Raw genomic sequence first — 20,866 nt, 5'->3', positions numbered from 1 at the left:
ATTTTATTTGTTTCAGGGCACCCGAAAATCAAGCTATTTGTGACACAAGGAGGTCTACAATCAACAGACAAGCCATAACTGCTGGTGTTCCATTGATTGGTATGCCAATGTTTGCGGATCAGTTTTTCAATGTTGAAAAATATCAATATCATAAGATCGGTGTCCGGTTAGACTTGAAATACCTAACAGAGGAACAGTTTAGAAACACTATCACCAAGGTTATTTCAGACGACAGGTGGGTTTATGATTTTTTTCTTTACTTGTTTTAGTATTCCGTATTCAAGGAGCAAAAATCTTACGAACAGATGTATGTATTACCGTTGCCGCTAAAATATAGGTACTGAAAATAAAAATTATTGTTAATGTGTTGGTCTGATCCTAAGGCTCAAACCTGTTTGTGCGGAATTCTCACTGTCGTGAGTGAGACCTTAATTTGACGATGTATTCCAAGAAGTTTTTGTTTTTTTTCTAGTTTTCGTCAAAATATAATAAAACTGCATGGTTTGATGCGTGACGAGGTGCAGACTCCACTGGAGCGCGCCGTGTGGTGGACGGAGTACGTGCTGCGGCACGGCGGCGCGAAGCACCTGCGCTCGCCCGCCGCCAACATCTCGTGGGCGGAGTACCTGGAACTGGAGCTGGTGTTCACATTACTTGGAGGAGTAATAGTTGCTGTAGCTTTAGGTGTCTTCGTAGTTATTACAATTTATAAGCAGTTATTGAGAAAATGTTTTAGTGCTTCCAAAATAAAACGTTCCTGAATAGAATAGTATAATGTAAATATTTAAGTTGCAAAAACTGAAGTCATAATAAATAAAATGATGCATAATTGGGAGTATTATTTAAACCTTAAAATGAACAAGTCAAACAAATCTATTCGTATAATGAAATCTTATATAAGTGGTCTACCAAATGCAAGATCATGATTCATTATTAAATGATGCAACGGGTTACCCATTATCGGAATTGCCAGACTAGTTTTGGTCCCGGAGCCCTTAATTCGAGTTGAAGCGACGGCAATTACTCGCCCCCGACAGTAAATACAAGACTTCAATATGTATAAATCATAAATTCAAATAAACTGGAATGATTTTTTCCCTGGAGTCACTTGTGCTTAATAATGTCACTCATATCTCACAATGGTTAAAACAATTGTTAATTTAGCAATGAATCTTCATATCAGTTTAGATTGCAGACTTATGTTTAATACGAAAATCTGAAAAAATCCAACAAACAACTCTGGCTACAAAGAGATTTGTCAATTGCGTCTGATATGATTAATGTAGGTTACAAAATGAAAGGCCTAAATACTCTGCAGATGTTTTAATTAAAATTTGAATTATATACTTAATATCATTTTTCCTGATTCTTAAATCAGCACGACCATTGGGATGAAATAGCCTATCTTGACATTTAAATGTGCCTAGATGAAAAAACCCGCTGCAAAAGCATTTTAGTAATTTTGTGTATCAATGGCAAAATTGGATTAATGTAAAACGAGGGTTCCACAATCGAAGCCTCCCAGCGTTTTCTTCTTCTAGTAAAACAGCCACTAACAACCAAAACACTTAATCATATTTCTTTTTCTCACTTATTTTCTACCTTTGTAACAAAATATTAAAACAAACTGCTAAAGATTGGTCACGTGGTTGTGAAAATACTTATTCGTGCTTAGTCTACAACACAGGTCACAGTCACATCAGGAACTTTTAACTTTGACAGCAGTTCTGTATTTCCTTAAAAAGTACTTGTAAAACGAAATTGCTATGATGACACAAAGCAGTTAACGCAACTAATAGTCCTGCCATTAATGTGAGCACCCAGTTCCAGTTCTAGATACTCCGCCCACGAGATGTTGGCGGCGGGCGAGCGCAGGTGCTTCGCGCCACCCGGCCGCAGCACGTACTCCGTCCACCACACGGCGCGCTCCAGTGGGAGTCTGCACCTCGTCACGCATCAGACTGCGTAGTTTGATTATGTTCTGTCGATAGCTATAAAAATAAAACATGAATTGTTAGTACAGTAGATCCATACATGATATGAAAAAAATATGATGAATCTCATCCAAAATGTTACCTGTCATCTCCAATAACTTTGAGCAGTGTGTTTTTTGAAGTTTTCAATAGTAATATCTTCTAAATCCAAGCGAACACCGATTTTATGATATACATATTTTTCAACATTGTACCATTGATCCCCCATAATTGGGACTCCAACCAATGGAACGCCAGCTGTTATCCGCTTCGTCAGTTGATTGTAGACCTCCTTGAGTCACAAATACTTTGATTTTTGGATGTTCTGAAACAAACAAAATAGACTTTACATTCCTGAACACCATCATCATTATCATCATCCTAGCCTTAGTCCGAGTTTCCATTCTAACCGGATTCAGCTAAGTACCCAGTGTTTTAAAACGAGCGACTATCTTTCTGACCTCCTCAACCCATTTAGCTGAGCAACACAATACCCTTTAGTTACACTGGTTGTCATTCCAGTTTCTGACTACCTGTAACGACTGTCATACCCACAATTTGAAGTGCCTTGCAAAACACGGAGGAACTCGTTATGACAAAGATTAAACTGTGATCAATCCGCTAATGCAGTTATAGCTTGCCACGAGCTTCTCTACTTTAATATACAGAAAATTTTCGTTAAACGCTGCTGAGATTTAGCTGAGAATTGTTTAGTCTAATGTTCAAGAAACTTGTTTCCCGAATTAATTACTGCTACTACTTATCATATTCATTTTTTTCCTAATCTCACACTTACTGAGTAGATCTGACTGCGGCAACCACTTTGAGATTCTGATATTCTCAGAACGGCCAGGCAGCTCGTCTCCGTTCCACTTCCATAACACATCGTAAGGCAACTCAGAGAATGCTTTCACTAGCACTTGGATTCTTTCTGGAGGCAATTGAGTTGGATCTACGTTGGTGCCAAAACTGATGTAAATCACACCATTTTTGAAGAATCTAGATATTTTTTTAGATCCTGAAATATTGAAATAATTATTTGTTATGTCTACGTGGCGATATAAAGTTAACTCAAATAAAAATGAAAAGGATTAAAAGAAAAAGAATTAAAATGTTTATAAATTGATGTATTACCTCAGGCAACGGTTTTTCAGGTTTTTGATGTAAACCACCAGTAAACACAACAGATGGAGGCACAGGTTGGATTCCTAGAAACACTGGGTATACGTTTAAGAACAACATGTCCACGTTATTTCCGAGTTCGGCTAACGACGGGTATTTTCTCCAAAATATTTTCGAATTAAATTGTCCTCATAATCCAAGTTTCTGCGTATAGAAATTGCACCTTGTAAATCGAGTACAATTCCGTAATTTTTTCCCACATGGTTAGATTGTACAATTTTTGACGTAAAAGGTTGGGATAAAGTATGGGATGTGTAGGAACACCAACCGTCGCGAAGTTATCAAACATTGCCCCAAGAGAACTCATCAGAATCACAGGGGCTTTGTAAATATGTGAGAATATGAGCGCGGGTCTAAAACAAGCTTCTAGTATTAACAAATCAAAGTGCTTGTTATCACGAAGCAAACGTTGCACATTTTCATCATTTAGTTGTTTTTCGAATATATCAGGAAACATTTTTAGTCCTTCTATAAAAGTCCATATGTCATCTTTACCGCTGGCTGCTATTTTCATAAGTTTTTTCCCTCCAGATCCGATACGATTCGTCGTGTAGATCTATTTCTGTGAAGTTAGCTTGAGTTCCGCCTTCCGGAAAGATAGATCTGTTGTGATGACGGTGACATCGTGTCCTCTCTTAGCGAGCTCTAACATGAGAGGTCGGAACACCACCTGGTGACTGATGGAAGGAGTGGGAAACACTCCCAAAATTTTTGCTGCTTCATTTATTTTCAAACACAAAGTAAAACACGTTAATAAATAAAAATAGATATACATTGTTTCGCGTTTTTTATTTGGATGTGTGTTGGCAACTAAGAATATCCTCATTTGTTTATCCTTATATAGATGGCTTATAAAAATTTATCGTTCGTATTTAGGAAAGGTAGGTTTTAAAATACAGAGTCATGCTGATTAGATTCAAACAAAAGAATAAACTCATGCTGACCATAGATTGTTTATCGAATATAAATCTTATTATCTACTAATAAGAAGAATGTCGGAATGTCACTATACGATTGGCTAGTAGAACAGAGAAAGATGAGTCATAATTGAATAACTGGCTAATAATTGCGCAATTATATTGTAAAGGATTCTTCGATGAAGTAAAAAGCTAGGACTGTGTGTAGGTAGCTGGTAAAAGCTCGTCAATTAATTACAAAAAGTTAATCCCTAATATCCCTATTAATATTTAATATTATAAATGCGAAAGTAACTCTGTCTGTCTGTCTGTCTGTCTGTTACGCTTTCCCGTTCGGTAAACCACTGAACAAATTTAAATGAAATTTGGTACAGTGATAAAGTTGACTTTGAGGTTCTTCGTCTTGTCTACGTATCGACCGTGACGTCCGAAGATAAACATTTTAATTGATTTTCCTGTTTTGTTACTTGTTTCGTGGCAGATAACACTTGAAACCAGGATGCAATGTTATCTGATAAAAAATCGAATAAATAACCACTCATTTCACATTGGGTTTAAGTTACTATTTTAGCGCTCGGGCCTTGATTTTTCTATACTTCACGAAGATTGCATTTGAAACGAAGTTTTTTGATAAATTGTTTTAGTTATTGAAATAAAACTACTTTTACGGATTTTATCGCGGTTTAATTTTAGATTTTACTTTCCGACGTTTCAACACCTTTGCAGGTATCATGGTAACGTGCAGATAAAAGCCGAGAAAGTAGTTTTATTTCAATGTCTAACATTCGTGTAAACCTAGGAAACCACTTGATTTAGTTATTTTGCTCCATTTGAGGCTTTTGCTCAGCGGTAGGTAATGTACACGCTGGTATTTATTACCTTCGATAAAATGTTTTTGATAAAATTCAACAGTAGACTCATTAGTCTAGTCATGACGTTTGACGATTAACCAAGGTTACTGACTCAGGCTTATTTATGATTTTGTAATGCTAATTAAAACATATTTATAACCAGGTTTTCCTAACTTTATATTATATGACATATGTACTTTAAGTGGTCCACCCCCATCTGTTCAACAAAGAGCTTGAGTTCTTTCAAATACCGATTTTTTGGTGAATGGGAATTTTGAAAGCAGAGAATTTGGAGTCTGGGATAAGGATAACACACGAACAAACACTCCCCAGCCATCGAAATTGTGTCCTATGACTGTGGACTCAATTTTATGGCTAGGCATGTATCACGAATATTTACACACAGTTCTCTAACCATACGACATTTTGGTTACACGGGGGAATCCTCATGGACACTTACTTCAAAATGGGTACCGTCAGACTCTTACTGACCAAACCTGAATCGCTGTGCTACGTCATCCGCGTTTTTTTGTCGAGCCGGTGGGTCATTTCTCGTCTTGTTTGGAGGCCGAAGTGTAAAGAGCGTCGACCTTCTCGCCTCATATTCGGACCACATCCATAGCACCGGATGTGGCTGTGTGGCCCCCCGCAATGGGTCCTATCGGAACCCACGGAAACACCTGCCATCGGAAATGTGTCGTATGACTGTGGACTTAATTCTATGGCTAGGCAAGTCTCACGAATATTGTTTATTTATACACAATTCTCAAACTATACTACAATTGAAAATTTGATTAGGTTCTTTTTTTGGTTAGACGGGGGAATCTTCAATCCCATGGAATCACGTGTTCGGGTTGGGTCGGACTTTTACTGCCTGAACCGTTGTGCTACGCGGTAATGCATAGTAATTTACCACGCACCGACTGTATGTAGAATGTATGTACTGCCAATACAAAAGATTGACATAAATTTCCACTTTCTTTATCATCTGTCCTGATAGTAATTATCCAATGAGCTTTCTTCCGAAAACATGAACTTCTATTTTAATCGAAATATAATAATATATTATTATTTTTTAAATTCAATACCTTGTGTCGGGGGGTTTTCACAAACATACAATTCACATGCACAGTGACACCCAGACTCAGAACAAGCGTCCGTGGATCACTCAAACGCTTGTCCTACGCGGGGATCGAACCCGCGACACGCCGCGCACAGTGGGTTGTGACGTGATGACCTCAACCACTCGGCTATCCGTGCAGTCAGTTCTCCGGAACCCGACATCAGCGCTAATTTGTGCAGTTATATAACTAAATACTCGGTTGATACTGGATCTTTATTCAATCTTGATTTGTTCGCTCGCACCGTTTCAAAACCGACACGAGAATTAAATCAAAATATTTTTTTTTATTTTTTGAATTTAATAATATCGAGACCGGAATGTGATCGATTTTCAAAAAGCTCAATACTGCCTGACCGGACTTCACTGTCTATAGGATCACACGATACTAAACATGATGCTAGACTCGTTGAAGTGACACTGAATTTATAATCAAACATGACAATATTATTATACGTCATCGTCGTTTATGTACACGCACATAGTAAATGATAGTTGTCAAAGCAATGACAGCACAGTCTTTATAAAGCAATTTAATAATCATCCATGCTGTGATCTTATGATAGGCAATAATAAGGAGAAAAATACTTATCTTGAATTTCGAGTCTTTCAACAAAGCAACAATGCAACATGAAGTGCATGTGAATTTTAAGATGACGAACTTAAAAAATCTTAAACTTAAGAAAAATACGGCATCCCAAAGGAAATTAAAAACAACAAAAAGATCTTAGTTACATAGTTATAGAAAACCCAATGTATCAGTGCCTTAGTAGTTTTATTTTTCATAAATAACACATCACAGTCTCAGTGTATGGATATTTTTTATCAATACCTTCTTAAGTACTTGCACTACACTAAGAATAGCATACTAACGAATTGCATTATCACAAGGAAAAACAAATTCAAATAGCTCCATCTATCGTTGAGCTGTGATATCACAGATAGACAGGCAATCACATAGCCACGTCAAACTAATCAGAAAATCTTTTTCGTCAGCGGCTAAAAATAACCTGAATGACCAAAAATAGTCGCGATAAGCATGGATTTTAGATTTTAAATTATAGGAATTTTTGCCCCTAACCTTGACAAAACACTCGGAGTAGAAAAACCTATGGTCAAGGTCAACCCTTGAAAAGATAATAATAGTTTAGTTTTTGTATGTTTAAAACTATTTTATTTATATACACACTAAGAACAGAATCAAGGTATCAAATATTATCGGCCTCACTACCGGCTATGAGTGCCCACAAGGCGGCTTTACTATTCAACGTGGCCATTCTTCAATTCTTTTAACAAGTAATAAACACATGTTAGGGGCTCGTAGCTAAGCTATAACCGCATAAGTGAATCGATCACAGGTTAAGCTACGCTTGACGCGGTTGGTCCGTAGATGGGTGACCATCTTTGTCATTTCCTCCGTGTTTCGAAAGGCATAGTTGGGAAAAGGCTAGGCCGATGATGACGTAGTAAACAAATAATAATAAAAGTTAAAGAAATAGTTGAATTTTAGCGTCTATCTTTTTCCTGAAAGATCTAAGCCATGACTATCTCCGGTATGAACTCTGACGTCATGACCCGGGTCGATCACAGTCATTGATAATCCGTCATTAGTAGCCAGTCATAACGTTATCTTCAGAATTCATAAATAAACTGTAAAACTGTCTGGTCACATATGATAACAGTTTTGCTTACTATAATTAATGAATGACGAGCAAAATGAGAATTAAGTCATCATTCTTGATTTCTTTCAAAATATTTTAATAGTGACGTAATTCATGTTAGCAAGACTAATTAAGCTAAAAGACCGCTTCGAGATAAAAAAGTTAAAATGTCTAAAAACGTATTAGGTGTTCTAGGAGTTGCAGATGTGAGAATTTTGGTCAACAATGTTGGCTCATTGTTCCATTAACTGAATTAGAGGCAATGGTGATAACAAGATAGAGTGAATCGGCGCTCACTTAATAATAACATGTGGAATATTATTAAACGTCCTAAACTAAAATCTAAAATTAAACCGCGATAAAATCCATAAAAGTAGTTTTATTTCAATGTCTCACATTCGCGTAAACCTAAGAAACCACTATGGAATATTATTTTTACACTTCCACACAATGTCATTAAGATTCAAACTAAACAAAGATTGTATTTATGAGTACTAGACAACTGATAAACATACTTATATATCACTAAATTCATACATAATATAGATAAATTACACCCAGAGACAGAACAAATGATCGTGCTCATCACACACACATTTGTCCTGGGTGGGAATCGAAATCACAACCTCCGGTATAATAGTCAGGGTCACTAACCACTAGACCCACAGGCAGGTCAAACTTGCCATCCCGCCTTAATAGCCACAGATCATTTTTTTTTCCCAAATGTTTAAAATGCTGATGCACTTTATTCGATTTAAGACAAGGAATTAGTGACAAATACTTTGGCAAATCAGTAACGATTAATTATTATTTGAAGACAACGATGAATGAAATATGATTATTAATTTCAATAAAACAAATATTAGCATATTTGTAACCCAGCTAAGCTGTATCATGTTTTCACGGCTTTAAAGCGCTTAATTGGCTGTGATGTCGAATTACTACTACAGCGTAATAATTGTACCTACTTATGATAATGATTTCATAATCGAACAAATTATATAAATAGAAACACACAAGACATGTCGACTAAACGTACTTGTTGTAGTCTTAGTAAGTAGATCAACGTATCAACATGCGTATCTTGTGTTTGTTAACGTGTTTTATTTTAACCGTCCATACAAATGAAGCGGCGAGGATATTGGCTGTGATCCCGACTCCTTCTATCAGTCATCAAGTCGTGTTCCGACCTCTAATCCAAGAGCTAGCTAAGAGAGGACACGATGTCACAATCATCACAACAGATCCCGCCTTCCCGAAAGGAGGAGCTCCTGCTAACCTGACAGAAATAGACGTCCATGATATTTCATACCAATTATATGAACAGATTCTGACAGATATGCCGAGGGGTAAGAAAAATGATATTCAAAGTCAAACTGCAGCTTTCACAAGTTTTATTGCAAAGGCTGTTGATATACAGCTAAGCGATGAAGGAGTGCGGAAGTTGATTGAAGACAAAAATCAGAAGTTTGATTTGTTAATTTTAGAAGCTTGGGTTAGACCCGCATTGGTGTTCACTTATATTTATGACGCACCTGTAATTCTGATGAGTTCTTTTGGGGCTCTGTTTGACAATGACGCAATGGTAGGAACTCCAACACATCCCATTCTATATCCTACTGTTTTCCGTCAAAGACTGAACAATCTTACAATGTGGGAGAAAATAACGGAAATGTATAGCCATTACAGAATTCAAAATGCATTTTATGAACTTAGACATTTTGAAGATAAAATTCTTCAGAAACATTTTGGACCAAACATCCCATCGGTAATGGAACTAAGTAATAACGTAGATATGCTGTTCTTGAATTTGTATCCAGTGTTTGAAGGTATTCGGCCAGTTCCACCCAACGTAATTTATACTGGTGGCCTGCACCAAAACCCGGTGAAGGATTTGCCTCAGGTACTATTTATATTTTTGTTTTCTTAATATTATTATATTTTCGCTTTTTTTATTCGCATATTATAATATCCGAATCAATTCAAAACAGTTACTTAATAAAAAAATAATTTCAGGATCTAAAATCATACTTAGACTCTTCAAAAAATGGTGTGATTTACATCAGTTTTGGTACAAACGTGGATCCTACTTTACTGCCAGCCGACAGAATCCAAGTACTAGTGAAAGCATTCTCTGAGTTGCCCTACGATGTGTTATGGAAGTGGAACGGAGACGAGCTGCCTGGACGTACTGAGAACATCAGAATCTCAAAGTGGTTGCCGCAGTCAGATCTACTTAGTGAGTTTACCTTACGCCACTTGTTTACATAAGGAATATTTTGAATGATTTATAACCATACTTTTTCATTTTAAGGACATCCAAAAATCAAGTTATTCGTGACACAAGGAGGCCTACAATCTACAGACGAAGCAATAAGTGCTGGCGTTCCATTGATTGGAGTCCCCATGCTGGGCGATCAGTGGTTCAACGTAGAAAGATATGTATATCACAAGATTGGTGTTCGATTGGATTTGGATGATATTACAGTAGAAAACTTTAAAAGCAATATCCACAAAGTTATAGGCGACGAAAGGTAAAAAAATTGAATAATGTTTAATTTATACTTCGTATTTTCGAAAACGAATCGAAATCGAACGACACACAACAATATATTTTTGCTATGAAACTTCCCATGACACAGGAATTTAACGTCTTTTTCTAAATGTAAAAAATGGTCCAGTGAAATACTGAAAACTATGTCAAATCAAAGTGTTATGGAGGATTTTAAATTTTTAAGTTTGAAATATATTAATTATCTTTTCAGCTATCGGCAAAACACCATCAAACTACGAGGATTTATGCGTGACGAAATTCAAACTCCGCTGGAGCGCGCCGTGTGGTGGACGGAGTACGTGCTGCGTCACGGCGGCGCGAAGCACCTGCGCTCGCCCGCCGCCAACATCTCGTGGGCGGAGTACCTGGAACTGGAACTGGTGCTCACATTACTGGCTGGACTATTTGTCATCGTTACTGCATTCGTCTTTATACTATTAACATTATACAAGCATTTCCTTAAGAAATTCTTAGGTACTATCAAAGTAAAACGCGCTTGAATGTAATTGAAGTATGTTATTTTGGGACTTATTTAGAACTGTGCCAATAATTTGGTGTAAACAGATTGTGTGTTGATAGAATAGGTATAATTCAGAATGTCTTATCTCCAAGTGTTCGTAACATAGAAATTATTTATTTTTCCCTTTCCCGTTTCGAGACCTTTAAATGTTTATAGGATATTTCTTCACCACATTTTAGTCGTTTTGTTACTAGTGTTAATTTTTATATTTATTAATGAATACATAGTATATTATGTGTTTTAGTGCCTATTGATTCCATGCAACGCTTCTCAAGGTCAGGTCCGTGAATGGGTGACCATCTACGTCATGCGTATGTCGTGTTTTGGGGGCAGCGATACATTGCCAGTTAGTACATCTTTGACAGCCGTCAGTATTATCACGCAAAGAAGTCTGACAAATAGTCTTACTAAGGAGTACCGTGTTGCGCAAAGAACTAGGAGTCAGATCTGTAGTCGGTTCTTTTTAAACAGTACGTTGCTTTCACTGCATTCGGTAAGACTGAAAGCCAACCCCAATAAAATTGGGAACGGTCAAGGCATAAGTAAATTAGAAAATGAAGCGTAGTTTTTTGCAAATGATATAAATCAAAACAAAAATCACTTAATCATTCATGTTGTGAATCATTATTATTAATAAACCCTGTTTGAAATTTGGTCTATTTTTATTTATTATCATGAACCTGTCTTAATTCCTCGTCTGTTCAATAATGACGTGAGCAATCTCTTTTCTTATTTAATCCAATAAAAATATGACACCTATAATTACCATATTCGTAAAACAACTATAAGCAATTGCACCAGAATCGTACATTGCCGATGACATTAAATCCCTCAACAGTTATAGAAGTTTAAAGACAGCAATCAAATGTACAAAAACACAATAATAATAAGCCACAACTTGCAAACAACGCCATCTAGTCTTAAACTAAGCAAAGCTTGTATGAGTTGTAGATAACTGATAAACATACATATATTTTTAAACACATACATATTACAGATAAATGACACCCAGAAACAGAACAAATGATCGTGCTCATCACATGAACATTTTGTTCTGGAAATGGAACACACGATCATGCCACGACATAGCAGTCAGGGCCACTAACCACAAGACCAAGAGGCCAGTCGAAACTATAATAATAAACTAAGCGGTTCCTCGTAATATTTTCTCATTACCTATGGATGATGACTTTTCTTCTACAAGTACCACTTCAATTAACAAGACCTATCAATGAAACGATGACCACGGCAGCAAACGAATCGCAATATAAAGAAAGAAAAATAGCGAGGTCAGACTGGATTTGGAAGATTGGCTAAATGGATTGACATATACAGGGAGGAAACTTACAAACTTCGAATAAATATTGTGACTACGTCGGTAAAGTTTCTATCCATGGGACTTTTTAACTCTATCGTAAAAATAAGATGTCATTAGATATTATCATGACATTTTAGTTTGATTTTTCAGAAAGTATAATTAAAAAAAAAAATCTTCTATATTATAACATGAAAAATTTAGAAACATGCTTAAAATACAAGCTAGTTTATAGTATTTTTTAAAAGACGACAATGTTAAAACGTCTCGGAAATACCTGAACAGTTTTTAATGACACATTTTTAAGTACTACCAGGAGCAAGGCTGCTGCAATCTGCTTAAGCGCTACAGACAAATATAGAAATAATGCATCAAAGAGATGTTTCAAACAAGAGCTAATATTAAGATAAAAGTGCATTTTCACTCCAGGTAGAGTTAACAAAAGCGTATCGGAGCCAATCATTTTGCTCGAAATCTTTTTCACTGTATTCTGTTATTTTAAGTGGAGACTGATAGGCAAATAGACAGATAATTCCACTCCAGTTCACTTCATTTTTATCTCTATAAAGGCGCGTATAAAATCAAAAAACCAATAAAGAATCATCGTGATAATCGCAAACATTAATATGTGCAGGTGTAATCTTTCATTAATAATTTGGAACCTAAGTTATCATCACACCCGCACACATACACTAAGATATAGGCAAGGGTCAATTCACACGCGACACTGAGAGAAAATTTTGAAAGAGTTTTTATTATGAAAATTTTAATTCAATTGCAAAAAATTGATAATTTAATATTACGTTGCCACAGACTACTCAACCTCTGGAAATGTCTATCGCAAATTAACTGTGCATATTTCCATATGCGTGGTAACTTGCCACGACTATTTCAGTCCAAATCTCCTGTAGAATTGATAAAGCTCGATCGAATTAAAAATATGATAATAGATTGGGTTCCGTAATCTTTACAACCTTTGCATAGACTGCAGCAGGATGGCAGCAGGATGCGGTGCGGTGCTCAATCACAAGCCTTTCGGTATCTTCTTCTTCAAGTCTATGTGTGAGCAGACCCTTATAAATCTTGCAAGTCACTACAAATAGCTATTTTACTTCCTTTTGATAGTGATATCAGCACCAAAACAATATATAAAGCATTATAATTAACTAATTGTCATCCAGTTGAGAAAGTGTAAACATGCGTGTCTTTGTGTATATCTTGTTTTTGAGTTTACTTTTCATTTTGAACATAAATGAAGCAGCGAGAATATTGGTAGTGGTTCCAACGCCTTCTATCAGTCATCAAGTAGTGTTTCGAGTTCTGACACAAGAGCTAGCCAGGAGAGGACACGATGTCACATTCATCACAACAGATCCCGCCTTCCCGAAAGGAGGAGCTCCTGCTAACCTGACAGAAATAGACCTTCATGATTTATCGTATAATCTGTTCACAGAAGAAATTAACAAGGTACCAAGAGGTAATAAAGAAGACATGATTACTATGTTCAGAGCATTTTTCAAATTTTGGCCTACAGTTTTCGGTGAGCAATTAAAAGACGCAAGCGTGCAACGTTTGATCAAAGATAAAAATCAGAAGTTTGATTTACTGATCTTAGAAGCAGGTATCAGACAGACGCTTGTGTTTTCTCACATTTTCAAAGCTCCAGTTATCCAAATGAGTTCTTTTGGGGGTTACTTGGACAATTTCCCAACTATAGGAGCTCCAACACATCTGTTTCTGTATCCAACAGTACTTCTACAAAAGATACACAATCTCACAATGTATGAAAAAATTATGGAAGTGTATAAGCATTATACGGTTGACAGTCTTTATTACGAAAGCAGACATCTAGAAGATAAAGTTTTACGAGAAATTGTTGGACCAGATGTACCGAGTGTCACAGAACTGGCCAATAATGTGGATATGCTGTTCTTGAATGTGAATCCAGTGTTTGTGGGTATACGACCTGTTCCACCAACCGTTGTGTTCACAAATGGTCTGCACCAAATCCCTCCGAAAGAGCTGCCTAAGGTAAAAACAAACAATTTATTGAGAAACGAATACGATTTCGTCGATTTTTTATTTATTTAGTGACTTTGGTTTCAGGATCTCAAATCATATTTAGACTCTTCAAAAAAAGGTGTGATTTACATCAGTTTTGGTACCAACGTGGATCCTACTCTACTGCCAGCCGAAAGAATCCAAGTACTAGTGAAAGCATTCTCTCAGTTACCTTACGATGTGTTATGGAAGTGGAACGGAGACGAGCTGCCTGGACGTACTGAGAACATCAGAATCTCAAAGTGGTTACCGCAGTCAGATTTATTGAGTGAGTACTGGCTTTTGTTTAACAAAAAAATTCATTAATAATGATACTTTCAAAAAAATGATTCGTAATATTAATTGTTTTATTCTTCCAGGACATCCTAAAATTAAAGTTTTTGTAACACAAGGAGGCCTACAATCTACAGATGAAGCAATCACTGCTGGCGTGCCATTGATTGGAATACCAATGTTAGGCGATCAATGGTTTAACGTTGAAAAATATTTAACTCACAACATAGGAGTTGGATTGGACTTGGATGATATAACAGTCGAATCCTTCAAAAATACTCTGCTCAAAGTAATTCAAGACGACAGGTACGAGACTTTCAGAGTTCTATCATACTCTTGACCATTGCATGTTAATTTTACTAACCCTGAGCGTTATATTACTATAGCGGTATCTGGTAAATCATATATTATTGTATTTCAGCTACAGACAAAGTATCGTAAAACTTCGTCGCTTGATGCGTGACGAGTTTCAGTCTCCGCTGGAGCGCGCCGTGTGGTGGACGGAGTACGTGCTGCGGCACGGCGGCGCGAAGCACCTGCGCTCGCCCGCCGCCAACATCTCGTGGGCGGAGTACCTGGAACTGGAACTGGTGCTCACATTACTGGCAGGACTATTAGTCGTTGTATCTGCTTTTATTTTTATAACGTATAAATTGTTTAAGTTTATAAGTAAAAAATGTTTAATTTCTGTTAAAGTTAAAAGTTCGTAGGTTTTACACTCTCATAGATATACATATATTTAAAAGTAACACTGTCTTGCACTACAAAATTGTCGTGTTACAATACATTTTGTGAGGAAAGACTACAGATTTTTTTTTTAATAAAATTCTTAAGATAAACTATACTTGTGCACCAATTTCTTTTTCTCCTTCCAAATCTATTTCAATTTGTCCATTCTCTCGTTGTGAAATTTTTCATGTGATTCGAATGTAATTCTATACAGACCAAGGGCCTGACTCATCATCATCATCATCATCTCAGCCTATCGCCGTCCACTGCTGAACGTAGGCCTCCCCCAATACAGTCAGGTCTATCTTAGGGCCTGACTATGGATGATGATTTTTCTTCTATAAGTACCACTTCAATTAACAAGACCTATCAATGAAACGATGGCCACGGCAGCAAACCAAGCGCAATATAAAGAAAGAAAGATAGCGAGGTCAGACTGGATTTCTAAGATTTGTTAAATGGATTGACATATACAGAGAGGAAACTAACAAACTTCGAATAAATATTGTGACTACGTCCGTAAAGTTTCTATCCATGGGACTGTTTAACTCTTTCGTAAAAATAAGATGTCATTAGATATTATCATGACATTTTAGTTTTATTTTTTAGAAAGTATAATTAAAAAAAATGTTATCCTTACATATTATAAAACAAAGTCCCCCGCCGCGTCTGTTTGTCTGTCTGTCTGTTAGCGATAAACTAGAAAAATACTGAACGGATTTTTATGCGGTTTTCAACAATAGTCAGAGCAATTCTTGAGGAAGGTTTTAGTGTATAATAAGTTTAGGTTTTGTGTAAACTGACGATATTACAACGATATTAGTTAAACATGTCGGAAAAAATTAAGCCATTCGAGAGCTTTCCTCGAGAACGCTGCCAAAACCTTTTGAGTTACAACAAAACAATGTATGGCGGGTTTGTACCTCTTTAGTAGATCTACAAAAAAGTCCGCGGTGGTATATGTCTATCTTCCAAGGATAACCCACAATAACCATTTTTATGTGTTTTTTAATACAGTAAAATTATGGGTTATTTACGAACCTATTCTTAACAATACAGTATTAATCCTTATCCAAATAAATAAGTTGGATATATTATGCATGTAATATAGAACAAAATTGCCTTTTACACTACACCAAAAAAGTTAATAGGTAATGAGTTATCGTAATATTAAAATCTCCGCGCGAGAAATTAAAAATCGATGAAACGTAGCGAAGATATCGTTGGCATCTATATACTAATATATAAAGCTGAAGAGTTTGTTTGTTTGTTTGAACGCGCTAATCTCAGGATCTACTGGTTCAAATTGAAAAAATATTTTTGTGTTGAATAGACCATTCATCGAAAAAGGTTTTAGGCTATATATATATCATCACGCTGCGACCAATAGGAGCGAAGAAAAAGTCATAACTTATATCTTCTAACCACGCAGACGAAGTCGCGGGCAACAGCTAGTATATTATAAAATGAAAAATTAAGAAACATGCTTCAAATACAAGCTAGTTTATAGTATTTTTTAAAAGACAACAATGTTGAAACGTCTCGGAAATACCTGAACAGTTTTTAATGACACATTTTTAAGTACTACCAGGAGCAAGGCTGCTGCAATCTGCTTAAGCGCTACAGACAAATATAGAAATAATGTATCAAAGAGATGTTTCAAACAAGAGCTAATATTAAAATAAAAGTGCGTTTTCACTCCAGGTAGAGTTAACAAAAGCGTATCGGAGCCAATCACTTTGCTCGAAATCTTTCTCACTGTATTCTGTTATCTTAAGTGAAGACTGATACGCAAATAGACAGATAATTCCACTCCAGTTCACTTCATTTTTATCTATATAAAGGCGCGTATAAAATCAAAAAACCAATAAAGAATCATCGTGATAATCGCAAACATCAATATGTGCAGGTGTAATCTTTCATTAATAATTTGGAACCTAAGTTATCATCACACACGCACACATACACTAAGATATACGCTAGGGTCAATTCACACGCGACACTGAGAGAAAATTTTGAAAGAGTTTTTTATTATGAAAATTTTAATTTAATTGCGAAAAATTGATAATTTAATATTACGTAGCCACAGACTACTCAACCTCTGGAAATGTCTGGAATGCGTGGTAACTTGCCACAACTATTTCAGTCCAAATCTCCTGTAGAATTGATAAAGCTCGATCGAATTAAAAATATGATAATAGATTGGGTTCCGTAATCTTTACAACCTTTGCATAGACTGCAGCAGGATGGCAGCAGGATGCGGTGCGGTGCTCAATCACAAGCCTTTCGGTATCTTCTTCTTCAAGTCTATGTGTGAGCAGACCCTTATAAACCTTGCAAGTCACTACAAATAGCTATTTTACTTCCTTTTGATAGTGATATCAGCACCAAAACAATATATAAAGCATTATAATTAACTAATTGTCATCCAGTTGAGAAAGTGTAAACATGCGTGTCTTTGTGTATACCTTGTTTTTGAGTTTACTTTTCATCTTGAACATAAATGAAGCAGCGAGAATATTGGTAGTGGTTCCAACGCCTTCTATCAGTCATCAAGTAGTGTTTCGAGTTCTGACACAAGAGCTAGCCAGGAGAGGACACGATGTCACATTCATCACAACAGATCCCGCCTTCCCGAAAGGAGGAGCTCCTGCTAACCTGACAGAAATAGACCTTCATGATTTATCGTATAATCTGTTCATAGAAGAAAGTAATAAGGTACCAAGAGGTAATAAAGAAGACATGATTACTATGTTCAGAGCATTTTTCAAATTTTGGCCTACAGTTTTCGGTGAGCAATTAAAAGACGCAAGCGTGCAACGTTTGATCAAAGATAAAAATCAGAAGTTTGATTTACTGATCTTAGAAGCAGGTATCAGACAGGCGCTTGTGTTTTCTCACATTTTCAAAGCTCCAGTTATCCAAATGAGTTCTTTTGGGGGTTACTTGGACAATTTCCCAACTATAGGAGCTCCAACACATCTGTTTCTGTATCCAACAGTACTTCAGCAAAAGATACACAATCTCACAATGTATGGAAAAATTATGGAACTGTATAAGCATTATACGATTGAAAGTCTTTATTACGAAAGCAGACATCTAGAAGATAAAGTTTTACGAGAAATTGTTGGACCAGATGTACCGAGTGTCACAGAACTGGCCAATAATGTGGATATGCTGTTCTTGAATGTGAATCCAGTGTTTGTGGGTATACGACCTGTTCCACCAACCGTTGTGTTCACAAATGGTCTGCACCAAATCCCTCCGAAAGAGCTGCCTAAGGTAAAAACAAACAATTTATTGAGAAACGAATACGATTTCGTCGATTTTTTATTTATTTAGTGACTTTGGTTTCAGGATCTCAAATCATATTTAGACTCTTCAAAAAAAGGTGTGATTTACATCAGTTTTGGTACCAATGTGGATCCTACTCTACTGCCAGCCGAAAGAATCCAAGTACTAGTGAAAGCATTCTCTCAGTTACCTTACGATGTGTTATGGAAGTGGAACGGAGACGAACTGCCTGGACGTACTGAGAACATCAGAATTTCAAAGTGGTTGCCGCAGTCAGATTTATTGAGTGAGTACTGGCTTTTGTTTAACGAAAAATTTCATTAATAATGATACTTTCAAAAAAATGTTTCGTAATATTAATTGTTTTATTCTTCCAGGACATCCTAAAATTAAAGTTTTTGTAACACAAGGAGGCCTACAATCTACAGATGAAGCAATCACTGCTGGCGTGCCATTGATTGGAATACCAATGTTAGGCGATCAATGGTTTAACGTTGAAAAATATTTAACTCACAACATAGGAGTTGGATTGGACTTGGATGATATAACAGTCGAATCCTTCAAAAATACTCTGCTCAAAGTAATTCAAGACGACAGGTACGAGACTTTCAGAGTTCTATCATACTCTTGACCATTGCATGTTAATTTTACTAACCCTGAGCGTTATATTACTATAGCGGTATCGGGTAAATCATATAATTATTATTGTGTTTCAGCTACAGACAAAGTATCGTAAAACTTCGTCGCTTGATGCGTGACGAGTTTCAGTCTCCGCTGGAGCGCGCCGTGTGGTGGACGGAGTACGTGCTACGGCACGGCGGCGCGAAGCACCTGCGCTCGCCCGCCGCCAACATCTCGTGGGCGGAGTACCTGGAACTGGAACTGGTGCTCACATTACTGGCAGGACTATTAGTCGTTGTATCTGCTTTTATTTTCATAACGTACAAATTGTTTAAGTATATAAGTAAAAAATGTTTAATTTCTGTTAAAGTTAAAAGTTCGTAGGTTTTACACTCTCATACATATATTTAAAAGTAACACTGTCTTGCACTACAAAATTGTCGTGTTACAATACATTTTGTGAGGAAAGACTACAGATTTTTTTTTTTAATAAAATTCTTAAGATAAACTATACTTGTGCACCAATTTCTTTTTCTCCTTCCAAATCTATTTCAATTTGTCCATTCTCTCGTTGTGAAATTTTTCATGTGATCGAAATTGGTGATTGGATAGGCAACATATTTGTCTGCAATAAATGAATTTTAATGAATTATTGATCAAATAGTGTGGAAGAGTAAGGGGGAGGCCTTTGCCCAGCAGTGGGATCTAAAGCAGGCTACATAAAAAAAAAAATGATCAAATCGGATTGGCAGTATCTTAGTCTAAATGTAACCGTTCATACAGCTGAAAATTGAAAGCGTTAAATTCTTTAACCTTAAAAGTTTTTGAATTTGAAAGTTAGTATAATTGACCTATGTTGTTTCGGCCATTTGTCTTGCGAAATAAATTATTGTATATCGAGTTAGTAGTGGAGAGAGATTAGAAAACTGGTCAAGTGAGAGTCGGACTCGCGACACTGAAGGTACATTTATGGGTGACCAATTAATTAGATTTCTTATTTTTCTTAGATTAATCGATTAATTTGCCACCCTAAAAATATATGACCTTAACAACAGTTAGTTTATCTCAATCTGTAATCAGCTATATTTGTAGTTATAGCGACAAAAGAAAAACATCATTTCTAAAATGAAAAAAACCCGGTGACCGTCGGATAGATAGACAGCAGGGCCTCAATAATGTTGTTCCGTTTTCGTCTGTTCGGTACGATTACCGTAAGAAGTACATTTTAACCGATGCAACCCATCCAGCTGTGAACTTTGTTTAATTGACCAGATCTATAGCACAAATGCTTGTCTATATTATCGTACTATCTATAAAGTTGCAACTATCATCATTATCATCTCAGCCTCAGCATCATAGGCCTCTCCATATGCTCGCAACTGTAAGAGGTAGCAAACTTGACATTTTACACAAGGGAAAATAGGAAAATATTTTTGAAAATATAAGTTTGGTAATGTATCACGGAGTGCAAAGTTTTTTTAATAATATAGATGAACCTAAGCAATAATAATAATAAGGGTTTTATTTAGTAATTTAAATGATTTAACCCCACAGTCAAACAATTGCAACGGTTTTTTTTACTTAACTTATAACATACTTAAATATGTGAAATAAAGATAAAAAAAAATCGAGAATCATGAATCATGGATATTCCTTTTTTTTAAATCGTAATTATGAACATACGTTATCTCTCAAAAATGATGTTCCTAATAATCTCTATTATCTAATTAACCACATGGTCAATATCGCGGTCAGTAAAGATATAATTTGTGATCAATCATGACTGCACCTGTCT

At 36.2% G+C, this 20,866-nt stretch overlaps 4 protein-coding genes and 1 pseudogene across 4 annotated transcripts; 4 read left to right on the top strand and 1 right to left on the bottom strand.

Annotated features, from left to right (window-relative positions):
* The first annotated feature begins 79 nt into the window (after window positions 1-79).
* On the top strand, window positions 80-787 carry LOC113499419 (UDP-glucuronosyltransferase 1-9-like). The gene is made up of 2 exons (XM_026879899.1): window positions 80-235; window positions 473-787. The coding sequence occupies exons 1-2, from the start codon at window positions 102-104 to the stop codon at window positions 759-761; spliced, it is 423 nt and encodes a 140-aa protein (XP_026735700.1). The 5' UTR covers window positions 80-101; the 3' UTR covers window positions 762-787.
* A 977-nt stretch (window positions 788-1,764) lies between these two features.
* Window positions 1,765-4,021, bottom strand: LOC113499583 (annotated as a pseudogene).
* A 4,707-nt stretch (window positions 4,022-8,728) lies between these two features.
* Window positions 8,729-11,431, top strand: LOC113499261 (UDP-glucuronosyltransferase 2C1-like). Its single transcript, XM_026879667.1, has 4 exons — window positions 8,729-9,607; window positions 9,721-9,943; window positions 10,019-10,238; window positions 10,470-11,431. The coding sequence occupies exons 1-4, from the start codon at window positions 8,780-8,782 to the stop codon at window positions 10,756-10,758; spliced, it is 1,560 nt and encodes a 519-aa protein (XP_026735468.1). The 5' UTR covers window positions 8,729-8,779; the 3' UTR covers window positions 10,759-11,431.
* A 1,844-nt stretch (window positions 11,432-13,275) lies between these two features.
* On the top strand, window positions 13,276-15,229 carry LOC113499425 (UDP-glucuronosyltransferase 2B9-like). Its single transcript, XM_026879905.1, has 4 exons — window positions 13,276-14,124; window positions 14,200-14,422; window positions 14,514-14,733; window positions 14,849-15,229. The coding sequence occupies exons 1-4, from the start codon at window positions 13,291-13,293 to the stop codon at window positions 15,135-15,137; spliced, it is 1,566 nt and encodes a 521-aa protein (XP_026735706.1). The 5' UTR covers window positions 13,276-13,290; the 3' UTR covers window positions 15,138-15,229.
* Window positions 15,230-17,574: 2,345 nt separating this feature from the next.
* On the top strand, window positions 17,575-19,584 carry LOC113499424 (UDP-glucuronosyltransferase 2B20-like). Its single transcript, XM_026879904.1, has 4 exons — window positions 17,575-18,438; window positions 18,514-18,736; window positions 18,828-19,047; window positions 19,167-19,584. The coding sequence occupies exons 1-4, from the start codon at window positions 17,605-17,607 to the stop codon at window positions 19,453-19,455; spliced, it is 1,566 nt and encodes a 521-aa protein (XP_026735705.1). The 5' UTR covers window positions 17,575-17,604; the 3' UTR covers window positions 19,456-19,584.
* The last annotated feature ends 1,282 nt before the right edge of the window (window positions 19,585-20,866 follow it).

Source organism: Trichoplusia ni, chromosome 12, assembly GCF_003590095.1.
Source record: "Trichoplusia ni isolate ovarian cell line Hi5 chromosome 12, tn1, whole genome shotgun sequence".
Taxonomy (NCBI): domain Eukaryota; kingdom Metazoa; phylum Arthropoda; class Insecta; order Lepidoptera; family Noctuidae; genus Trichoplusia; species Trichoplusia ni.
The sequence above is the reverse complement of the archived record's forward strand: the minus strand, read 5'-3'. Positions and strand labels throughout refer to the sequence as shown.

Coding starts and splice junctions, on each gene's coding strand:
- LOC113499419 (XM_026879899.1), top strand. CDS start 102: ATGCCAATGTTTGCGGATCAGTTTTTCAATGTTGAAAAATATCAATAT. Junction 236..472: donor AAGGTTATTTCAGACGACAG/GTGGGTTTATGA, acceptor TTTTTTTTCTAG/TTTTCGTCAAAATATAATAA.
- LOC113499261 (XM_026879667.1), top strand. CDS start 8,780: ATGCGTATCTTGTGTTTGTTAACGTGTTTTATTTTAACCGTCCATACA. Junction 9,944..10,018: donor GCCGCAGTCAGATCTACTTA/GTGAGTTTACCT, acceptor TTTCATTTTAAG/GACATCCAAAAATCAAGTTA. Junction 10,239..10,469: donor AAAGTTATAGGCGACGAAAG/GTAAAAAAATTG, acceptor TTATCTTTTCAG/CTATCGGCAAAACACCATCA.
- LOC113499425 (XM_026879905.1), top strand. CDS start 13,291: ATGCGTGTCTTTGTGTATATCTTGTTTTTGAGTTTACTTTTCATTTTG. Junction 14,125..14,199: donor CTCCGAAAGAGCTGCCTAAG/GTAAAAACAAAC, acceptor CTTTGGTTTCAG/GATCTCAAATCATATTTAGA. Junction 14,734..14,848: donor AAAGTAATTCAAGACGACAG/GTACGAGACTTT, acceptor ATTGTATTTCAG/CTACAGACAAAGTATCGTAA.
- LOC113499424 (XM_026879904.1), top strand. CDS start 17,605: ATGCGTGTCTTTGTGTATACCTTGTTTTTGAGTTTACTTTTCATCTTG. Junction 18,439..18,513: donor CTCCGAAAGAGCTGCCTAAG/GTAAAAACAAAC, acceptor CTTTGGTTTCAG/GATCTCAAATCATATTTAGA. Junction 19,048..19,166: donor AAAGTAATTCAAGACGACAG/GTACGAGACTTT, acceptor ATTGTGTTTCAG/CTACAGACAAAGTATCGTAA.